The sequence below is a fragment of the Lolium rigidum genome, chromosome 1 (assembly GCF_022539505.1).
Source record: "Lolium rigidum isolate FL_2022 chromosome 1, APGP_CSIRO_Lrig_0.1, whole genome shotgun sequence".
In the NCBI taxonomy this organism is placed as follows: Eukaryota; Viridiplantae; Streptophyta; class Magnoliopsida; order Poales; family Poaceae; genus Lolium; species Lolium rigidum.
Genome location: NC_061508.1, coordinates 340,429,501 through 340,440,621, shown reverse-complemented (window position 1 = coordinate 340,440,621; position 11,121 = coordinate 340,429,501). Strand labels below are relative to the sequence as shown.

The 11,121-nt window shown below is 48.8% G+C and overlaps 1 protein-coding gene across 1 annotated transcript; it reads left to right on the top strand.

The window, feature by feature from the left end:
* Positions 1 to 8,900: 8,900 nt before the first annotated feature.
* Positions 8,901 to 10,463, top strand: LOC124684469 (transcription factor MYB26-like). Its single transcript, XM_047218776.1, has 3 exons — positions 8,901 to 9,030; positions 9,138 to 9,267; positions 9,375 to 10,463. The coding sequence occupies exons 1-3, from the start codon at positions 8,901 to 8,903 to the stop codon at positions 10,273 to 10,275; spliced, it is 1,161 nt and encodes a 386-aa protein (XP_047074732.1). The 3' UTR covers positions 10,276 to 10,463.
* The last annotated feature ends 658 nt before the right edge of the window (positions 10,464 to 11,121 follow it).

Genomic DNA, 11,121 nt, shown 5'->3' with positions numbered 1-11,121 from the left:
TAGTATGATCAAGGTTATGATGGCATGTCACTTCAGAAATTATCTTTGTTATCGTTTTACCTGCTCGGGACGAGCAGAACTAAGCTTGGGGATGCTGATACGTCTCCAACGTATCGATAATTTCTTATGTTCCATGCCATATTATTGATGATACCTACATGTTTTATGCACACTTTATGTCATATTCGTGCATTTTCTGGAACTAACCTATTAACAAGATGCCGAAGAGCCGATTCTTTGTTTTCTGCTGTTTTTGGTTTCAGAAATCCTAGTAACGAAATATTCTCGGAATTGGACGAAATCAAGACCCAGGGTCCTATTTTGCCACGAAGCTTCCGGAAGACCGAAGAGGAGTCGAAGTGGGGCCACGAGGGGCCGCCACTATAGGGCGGCGCGGCCTAGGTCTTGGCCGCGCCGACCCGTAGTGTGGGGCCCTCGTGTGGCCCCCCACGTTGCCCTTCCGCCTACTTAAAGCCTCCGTCGCGAAACCCCCGATGCGAAAAACCACGATACGGAAAACCTTGCCGAGACGCCACCGCCGCCGATCCCATCTCGGGGATTCCGGAGATCTCCTCCGGCACCCTGCCGGAGAGGGGATTCATCTCCCGGAGGACTCTACACCGCCATGGTCGCCTCCGGAGTGATGAGTGAGTAGTTCACCCCTGGACTATGGGTCCATAGCAGTAGCTAGATGGTTGTCTTCTCCTCATTGTGCTTCATTGTCGGATCTTGTGAGCTGCCTAACATGATCAAGATCATCTATCCGTAATTCTATATGTTGTGTTTGTCGGGATCCGATGGATAGAGAATACCATGTCATGTTAATTATCAAGTTATTACATATGTGTTGTTTATGATCTTGCATGCTCTCCGTTACTAGTAGAGGCTCTGGCCAAGTTTTTACTTTTAACTCCAAGAGGGAGTATTTATGCTCGATAGTGGGTTCATGCTCGCATTGACACCGGGACGAGTGACGAAAGTTCTAAGGTTGTGTTGTGTTGTTGCCACTAGGGATAAAACATTGGCGCTATGTCCGAGGATGTAGTTGTTGATTACATTACGCACCATACTTAATGCAATTGTCTGTTGCTTTGCAACTTAATACTGGAGGGGGTTCGGATGATAACCTGAAGGTGGACTTTTTAGGCATAGATGCGGTTGGATGGCGGTCTATGTACTTTGTCCTAATGCCCAATTAAATCTCACTATACTTATCATGTCATGTATGTGCATTGTTATGCCCTCTCTATTTGTCAATTGCCCGACTGTAATTTGTTCACCCAACATGCTTTTATCTTATGGGAGAGACACCTCTAGTGAACTCGTGGACCCCGGTCCATTCTTTAATACTGAAATACAAATCTGCTGCAATACTTGTTTCTACTGTTTTCTCTGCAAACAATCATCTTCCACACAATACGGTTAATCCTTTGTTACAGACAAGCCGGTGAGATTGACAACCTCACTGTTTCGTTGGGGCAAAGTACTTTGGTTGTGTTGTGCAGGTTCCACGTTGGCGCCGGAATCTCCGGTGTTGCGCCGCACTACATCCCGCCGCCATCAACCTTCAACGTGCTTCTTGGCTCCTCCTGGTTCGATAAACCTTGGTTTCTTTCTGAGGGAAAACTTGCTGTTGTGCGCATCATACCTTCCTCTTGGGGTTGCCCAACGAACGTGTGAAATACACGCCATCAAGGGCGCAGTTCCCCAACGATGTCGACAACACCGACGCGTTCTTTGCTAACCTTAGGGCACAACGCAGGTCCAACAGGCGCCACCGTCGGGCCGTCGCCGCCTTCGAGCTCGAGAACCCGAATACAACTTGGACCGAAAACGACCCTCGATGGGATGACATTTGGACGGAGACAACCTCCGACGACGAGTAGAGACTAGACTAGTAATTTATCTATTTTATTGTAATTTCAATAAAGTCGTTGTCGGTTCTATTAGTTTAAATTTAGTTTATAAAGTCGTTGTCGGTTGTTTTTGTTCAATAAAGTGGTTGACACGAAATTTATTACGATTGAACTGAAATTAAAGTACGAGTTCAACTGAAAAATAAGATACATGGCCGGATTCGAATGTTGGAGCCATTCAATCATAGTCGTGCCTAGCCCTATAATAGTCGCCACCGTAGTCATCATAGTCGCCGACGTCATCGTCGCTACCATCGGGGTCGCGGTTGTCGAACCTCGGCGGATGACCACGCGTGGGCTGGGATTGAGGGTAGCGCAGGCGGGGGCCGCGATAGGCCATGACGCTCTGGAGAGTCCGGCCGCGCCACCACATCCGACGGCCGGCCTCGTTGAAGTTCGAAGGAGGCGGGCCGTCCTCCTCGTACCTGGCAACCGCCCTCTCACGCCGATTGATGAAGAAGTTGTCCCATGTCGGGCTGTAGTCGGGATGCCACTGGGGATTCCTCCGCTGCTCAGGCGTGAGCTCGAAATAGTAGTGGTTCGTGATGGCCATCTCGCGTGGCACACCTAGAGGGATAGGAGGGACCGGTACGCCTCCGACGCTCAGCAACCAGCCGGTCGGGACGCGGTAGCCGGGTGGGCAGGGGTAGTTCGAGGCGCAAAGCGCCTCCGCCTCCCGGGGTGTTAGACATACGATGGAAGCCATGGGAGAGAGTGATGAGGTTCGTAGATATGAGTCCAAGCCTACATATATATAGTGGAAAAATGGCGGGAATGCGGGAAGAAAATAGGCGGGAACGAAGTGGCGCGCGAAACTTTCATCCCGGGTGGAGGCTCAAACCGGGACAAAAGACGGGGGGAGGCTTATCTAGGAGGGCCTTATCTGGGGGGATGATGTGCGGGTAACCTTTTGTCACGGTTGGTGGCTGCAACCGGGACTAAAGCTGTCGGCAGGATAAGGATGTGTCGGTAACCTTTTGTCACGGTTGGTGGCTGCAACCGGTACTAAAGCTGTCGGCAGGATAAGGACGCGTGGGTGGACGCACTGCTCGATGAGATAAAGCATGTAGCGCACGACCCCTATCGAAGTAACAAGACAAAGTAGAAGCGGTGCCGTGCCTATAAAAGGAGCATCGATACGCCTTGCCAAGCAGATCAACAAGCCAAGCACAGTTTCATTCCCATGGATGAAGGAAAGGGTTGGGAAATCTCCCGTGGCGCAGCTTCTCGAAGATGTCGTTGGTGCACACGCGCTACGGCATCTTCGGAAGCTGCTCCTCGGAAAAATTTCCCTGCAAGCCCGTGAAAGACTCCGTCTCCTCTAACAGTGTTGGGGAAAGGGTTCTCATTATTACAAAAATGTAGAGATTGTCTTGGGAACTATATATGAAGAATACATTATTACATCGCCATCTAGTGTTGTGATCTTCTACGCCGTAGCCATGGAGAATGTTCATCATTTAGTAAGATGATTGGGTCAATTTTCACCGTGAAGGGCGGAATTTCTTTAAACTTATTATAATCTTCTGACATGTCTGTCTTGTCATCCACTCCCACGATGTTTCTTTTCCCCGAAAGAACTATGTGGCGCTTTGGCTCCTTGGTTGATGTATTCTTTTGTTGATTTCTTTTTCTTGATTTGCTAGACATGTCCTTCACGTAGAAAACTTGAGCCACCTCGCTGGCTAGGACAAATGGCTCGTCCAGGTACGCAAGATTGTTGGGATCCACTGTTATCATACCGTACTTATCGTCAATATGTATACCGCTGAGCTTCACCCATTTGCACCGAAACAAAGGGACCTTAAAAGTGGGACCATAGTCAAGTTCCCATATCTCCTCTATGTGGTGGGAACAACAACTCGAAGCTGACAAGACATTCGACCACATCTTCCTGTAATCCTGACAAAGTTTCTGGATCCATTACCTTCTGAGAAATTGCGTTGAGGAATGCACATATCTTCACAATGGCTAGTCGAACATTTTCTGGTAGAAGTCCCCTCAATGCAACCGGAAGCACTTGTGTCATAAGCACGTGACAGTCATGGGACTTCAGGTTCTGGAATTTTTTCTCCTTCATATTTACTATCCTCTTTATATTCAACGAGAAACCAGATGGAACCTTGATACTGAATAGCGCTTCAAAAAAGATCTCCTTCTCTTGTTTGGTAAGAGCGTAGCTGGCAGGCCCTACAAACTGCCCTGGATGATTGCCGTTTCGTCCTTTATGACTTTCCTGGTCCTCCCGTGCTTCTGGTGTATCTTTTGTCTTTCCATACACGCCCAGAAAACCTAGAATATTCACACAAAGATTCTTGGTCAGGTGCATCACGTCGATTGCAGGGCGGACTTCCAGGACTTTCCAATATTCTAGCTCCCAAAAAATAGATTTCTTCTTCCACATGGGCGCGTGTCCGTCATCGTCTTTCGGAACAGGTCGACTGCCTGGACCCTTTCCAAAGATAACATTTAAATCCTTGACCATGTCAAATATATCAAGCACCACTACGGGGACAGGCTTCGGACGGCGGTCAGCCTCGCCATCGAAATGCTTGCCTTTTTTCCTTAAGGGATGCTTGCGCGGAAGGAAACGACGATTGAACGGGTACACAACTTTTCTGCTTTTTCCCAAATATTTACTTTCGAGTCTCATCTAAACAAGTGTGTGCATGCATTGTATCCTTTGTTCGTACTGTCCTGAAATGTTACTAAGAGCAGGCCAATTATTGATGGTTACGAATAGCAACGCTCGTAGGTCAAATTCTTGCTCGGTGTGCTCATCCCACACACGTACACCTGGTTTGGCCCACAACTCCAAAAGTTCATCGACTAATGGCCTTAGGTACACATCAATGTCGTTGTCTGGTTGCTTTGGGCCTTGGATAAGCACTGGCATCATAATGAACTTCCGCTTCATGCACAACCAAGGAGGAAGGTTGTAGATACATAGAGTCACGGGCCAGGTGTTGTGACTGCAGCTCTGCTCCCCAAAAGGATTCATGCCATCTGTACTTAGACCAAAGTATAAGTTCCTTGCCTCACCTGCAAAATCCGGGAACTCTCTCCCGATGTTTCTCCACTGCCGACCATCAGCGGGGTGCCTCAACATCGCGTCTTTCTTACGTTCTTCCATGTGCCATCGCAACAACTTGGCATGCTCTTTGTTTCTGAACAAACGTTTCAATCGTGGTATTATGGGAGCATACCACATCACCTTCGCAGGAACCCTCTTCTCGGGTGGCTCGCCCTCAACATCACCAGGGTCATCTTTTCCGATCTTATACCGCAATGCACCGCATATCGGGCATTTATTCAAATTCTCGTACTTCTCACCGCGGTAGAGGATACGATCATTAATGCATGCATGTATCTTCTTGCACATCTAATCCTAGAGGGCAGACAAGCTTCTTTGCTTCATATGTACTGACGGGCAATTCGTTATTTCTTGGAAACAGCTTCTTTAATATTATCATCAATTTCTCAAATCCCGAGTCAGTCACACCGACCTCTGCCTTCCATTTCAGCAATTCCAATATGCTACCCAGTTTTCTATGTCCATCTTCACAACCTGGGTACAACAATTTGTGGTGGTCCTCTAACATCTTGTCGAACTGCAACCTCTCCTTATCCGTGGCACAGTCTCTTCTTGCATCAGAAATGGCCCGACGAAGATCATCATCAACATGATCATCTGATGCCTGTTCTTCACCTCCTTCTTCTTCATTGTCGTCCATTGCGGTATCATCGCATTCAGAGAACATAGATCGGTACTGGTCATCGTTATCTTTTTCTTCATCGCCGTCTTCCATCATAACCCCTTCTTCTCCGTGCTTGGTCCAAACATTATAGCTGGACATGAATCCAAACCGAAGCAGGTGGCTCTTAATGTCTCTTGAGCAAGAGTAATCCTTCTCATTCTTACATTTCAGACATGGACAACACATAAAACCTTGCTTCGACTTGTTGGCCTCGGCCACAAGCAGGAAAGAATTCACGCCCTCTCTCGAAAGCGGGAGCACATCGGTTACCGTACATCCATGGATGACTCATCTGCATCATAAGTGTATCAGACGCAATCACCTTGCTAAAATTAGTATTGTACGGACTATGTATATACGAGAAAATAGTTGCTAACCTTTTAGGATCAAAAAGAGGAGAAATCTTATCAAATAAAATCAAGTGGATCCCTCACAAGCATTCCATCAAACACCTCTTGTGCACATGAAGAAAAAATAAGCTAGCATACACCTCCACCTTTCACCACCAAGGAAAAAAATGTGGGGAGGGGGGGGGGGGGGGGCTGGCTGCGTGTATATATAGGCATGGCCCTTTTGTCGCGGGTCGTGGTGCTGGCAGGAGGCGCCAGAGCTCAGACCCCTTTTGTCGCGGGTTGTGATTCGGCCCGCGACAAAAGGGCGCGATAAAAGGCCCGGCTCGCTCCAAATGGTTTCGGGGCGACGTGGCCAGGCCATTTGTCGCGGGTGCAGGCGCGCCCGCGACAAAAGGCTCACACGAAAGCCCTGTTTTCTACTAGTGTGTTTGGATAAAGTCCGACTCCACACCCTCCTAGTCCTATGATAGGGAATTTGGACTACATTCTAAATCAGACTCGGGTCACACACTGCACCCAAACAAAGTTAAACAGATGATGTATAAACAGGACACGCATAACAGATGCCCTATAAATTATACATCACCAAAAACTACAATATAGGTTATGTGTAGTTTTTTCCTGTACAAGATGGTACAAGATAGGGCACATCCACCACTGCCAACCCTTCTTCGACACTTCAAATTTGGAGTTCAACAATTCAAACTTCCATTTCAACACGTCTAAATCCGTTTCGACAGTTTGATACATTCAAACTCGACTCTGACAATACATAGAATGACTCCGACAATTCATAGTTTGACTGATGCAGAGGCGGCATGCATGGATCGATGCAGAGGCCAGTGCTATGTCTCCTTTTTTTTTTAAAAAAGGTTCAACCAAACTACCTTGAGTCTGATGCACTACATGGCCTATCTAGAGATCAACCCAATCGTCGTCTTCATCGGAGGCACTGAGGACATTCCAGAAGTACGAGTCCAACTCATCAGAGTCAGACTAGAAGATGGTAGTCAAGGGGCCGGCCTCCGACTCCGCAGCTTTTGTCTTCTTCGCTCCGTTTTTCGCAACGTAGTACTCCATCTCCAATTGCACAAGCTCCGGGTTCTCACTGCACAACCTCGCCATGGCCACCTCGTCGGACTTGTGGGCCGAAGCTGCAGGAAGGCCTGACGATTCTCCATGTCCTTCTTGCGGGCGACCATGCACACCTCCGGCGCTAGGAACTCGACTTTTACGAGGTGGACAGAAATTCAACTCCAACCACGGTTGGCCGAACCTCCACGTTGTCGTGTCGTCGCGTGCGCAACGATTTCTGGCGATGCAAAGGTGTCGAGCCACCAGCGCGTCTATCGACTGTATCTCGGCGGTGTATCGGCTGGATTACCGCAACCAAAAGCCACGGAAACCCGTGGAGCTCTTGGGGTGGCGACACAACGACACCCCAAACAGTGCAACATGATTCGGTCGCGATTCGCCCTAATTCTGCGGGTAACAACTAGCGAGACAGGGCTCGACAGCGGCGATCCGGTGGCATTTTGGTGGGACAGCTACAGAAATGCGAGGAATCGAAGAAGACACTGGAGGCGTTCAACATGGCGGTTCGGCTGCTCGGGGGAGAGGGATTTGTTTTACGTCAACCCAGTGAAGATGTATATTTACATCATATGGTGGAAAAATATACATTACATGCAAAAAAATATACATCATAATATAGCTATAGGTCACCTGTTAGAGCAGGTTTTTTTTTGTTGCCCCAGGTGATGCACAAGCTAGTTTTCACATCACCACCTCTATTTTAGCTTATTGATCTTCCTGTTGTTTAAAACGACATCTTCGAGAAAATGATGGTAGTATTAACTAACAAGTAAACATGATCAATTAACGAACCAAATGGTGCATACCCTACAATAGTGACTGTGCGGAGAGGATCACTATCGATGTCTGCACCGAAGGATAGGGAGCTGACGTGGCACGGGATGCGGTTAGAGATCTACATACACGAGCCACATGCGGGCCGGACTTCATGATGACACTTCCTCTTTTTGTTACTAGGCCTTTGTGTGTGGTGTTGTTACTATAGCTTTTTCTTAGCGTCCCTGTATCTATGAGTACATGATCCATGAGGGGTCGAGAAGGGTTTTGTAAAACTTATGTATGGCGATGATGTGATGGCTTTATATATAAAGGTGGACAAAGGGCCTTATGTTAAAGAAAAGCCGGTGAGAGTATTAACTAATAAGTAAACGTGATCGATTACAACTAATTGAATGGTGCATACCCTGCAATAGTGACCGTGCAGAGAGTATCACCATCGATGTCTGCACCGACAGAGAGGGCATGCGTGCGTTTCCATATAGGGCAATCGATCTCTCTTGTTCTTCAAGAGTCCCGGCCAGCAGGCAGCAGCTGCCTTCCATGTAAAGAATCCTTCTCACGGCAGCTAGCCTAGCTTCACAAGTTTTAGCAAGAAACACGTACATCCAGTTGATGATTAACAAAGTTGATTTCTGCTGGGCGTTCACTGTTTGCTGCTACTCATATCACTACGTATCAATCACCTGGTGAATTGAAACTTCCTCCTCCAACGTACAAGCCACCTTTTGCGATGGATGCGACAATGGACAAACTTTATTTGGTGTTCCCTTCCTCCACACACAGCGGCATAAAGCTCAATTGACTCGGACAAACGGCCGGGCAGCGCCGTGCCTTGCCTGAGTCTCTGCGTGCGTGTGTGTCCGCGTGAGAGTCTGAGAGAGAGAGAGAGAGGAGGAGGAGGAGGAGGAGGAGGAGGAGGAGGAGGAGGAGGAGGAGGAGGAGGAGGAGGAGGAGGAGGAGAAGGGCGAGTAGGCTAGCTAGGTCAGGCTCAGGCGGCTATGGGGCACCACTGCTGCAGCAAGCAGAAGGTCAAGCGGGGGCTCTGGTCGCCGGAGGAGGACGAGAAGCTCCTCAGGTACATCACGGCCAACGGACACAGCTGCTGGAGCGCCGTCCCCAAGAACGCCGGTACGTCGTCCGTGAACCTTGATTACCCAGCTTCGTCCTTCCATCTATCTCGATCGCGGAGATCTGACGAATCGACGCTTCTTCTCCTGACGGTCGTGGCGGTTCAGGGCTGCAGCGGTGCGGCAAGAGCTGCCGGCTCCGCTGGATCAACTACCTCCGCCCTGACCTCAAGCGCGGCACCTTCACGGAGCAGGAGGAGCGCACCATCCTCGACGTCCACCGCATCCTCGGCAACAGGTAATACTACATGTGTCTGCCTGAATTATTCAGCTTGGTGCTAGCTTGAAACGCGGAGACAATTGAATTGACCCGACTGGTCGATCGCATGATCCATGGCATGGCAGGTGGGCACAGATCGCCAAGCACCTTCCGGGGCGCACGGACAACGAGGTCAAGAACTTCTGGAACTCCTGCATCAAGAAGAAGCTCATCGCGCAGGGCCTCGACCCCAAGACACACAACCTGCTCCCGGCATCCAAGAACCTCCTCCATGCCCATGGCGGCAGCGGCAACACCAACAACCCTAGCAACAATCATGCCGCCTCCCAGTTTCACTCCTCCAACGGAAACGACACGCCTCCGTTCACCATCAGCTCCCCGACCAAAGCGCCTGCCACGGTTGCGGTGCCGCCATCCATGGTGCCGCCGCCGGGATTGTACGACGTCCCTAACCCTGGCATGGCGAATGGGCAGCATGACGAGCACGCTCACCACCATGCTGCAGTGGCGATGCAGCAGGGCTACCCGTACAACGACCACACCAACAACGGTGCTTTGCTCATGAGCTTTACGGATCAGAACAGCGCCGGCGTCCACGCCTCCATGGACTTCCTGAATGGCTCCTCTAATTCGTCTTCTTCCATGGAGCACGCCGCCGGCATGCCTAACGCTAGCAACGGCTTCAACCAGGGCATGGGAATGTCGGCATTCATGGACGAGACGGCAGCAATGTGGGCAACCGTCGTTGAGCCTGATGGAATGGGCGGAGGGATCGAAATGTCGCAACAGCACCTGCAGCAGCAAGGGTTGGGACAGGAGGAGGTGGTTGGGCCGCCGGCGCCAATGATGATGAACGGCGGTGCGGCAACTGCCAAGGGCGTGGATATTGTGGACGTCTCTTCAGCGATGTACGGATCCGCCGTTGCCACCACGGCCTTCGACCTGGAGCTGATGGAGTCGTGCGGGATGTTTTACAGCGGCGCCGGCCATGGCATCGGCATAGACCAGCTCCAATGGGATTGCTAAGTCAGCTAGCTCGTTATCCTCAGTTCCTCTCACCCCCTAATTCGTTCGATCATTTCCATGTTTTAATTCGAGGCGTTCTAAATTCCTTTTTTGATGTGCACTTCCTGTCTTTTTGATCCAGAATTTGGTATATCGTACTTATTTTCGAGCAAGAAATGCATGCTAAGCTAAATTTCGAATTTGACTCAGATTTAATTGCTATATCAACGAATGAATTAATTTATTTAAGTTTTTTCCTATCTACAATACACATCGTCAGTATGTTGCATAAGGTATGTTCATTGTTTCATCCCAAAGATGATTCCACGCGGTACAAATAACAGTACATGTCTTAGCAAAGTTAATCCATTTAATTAACCAGATCCTTTTGGCTTTTGCACACCCTTTTCTTGCAGTATTGCCAATCTTAATTCTCATGTGAACGAACAAGTTAGTCAGTTACTATAGCTTGCAGGCATGCAAAAGCCCATACGTTTCACTCTTTGTAGTGCAAGACAAGTATTCAGCTTTGTCAATTTATGCAGAAGTAGACAAGTTTCTCCAACAAACACTGCACCCTTGCATGCTTGCACAATATAACGCCTTTTGTCTATCTCAGAGAGGATAATCATGCCATCTGCAAAATAAAAGCTCTCAAGCAATCTCCAACATATACTTTGCACAAACTTGTAGCTAGTAATTACACCTTTTGTCTTTAAGTTTAGAAGAAAGAAAATCTTTCAGATCATGCACACGTGTATAGGGTAGTAGCAGGGCAATCAGTCCTATTTTGTGCCGAGAAGATATCCAATTTAGGAATTATTAAGCGGGGCAGAGTAAAAGTAGATTCTCATGCTAATTGCCCCC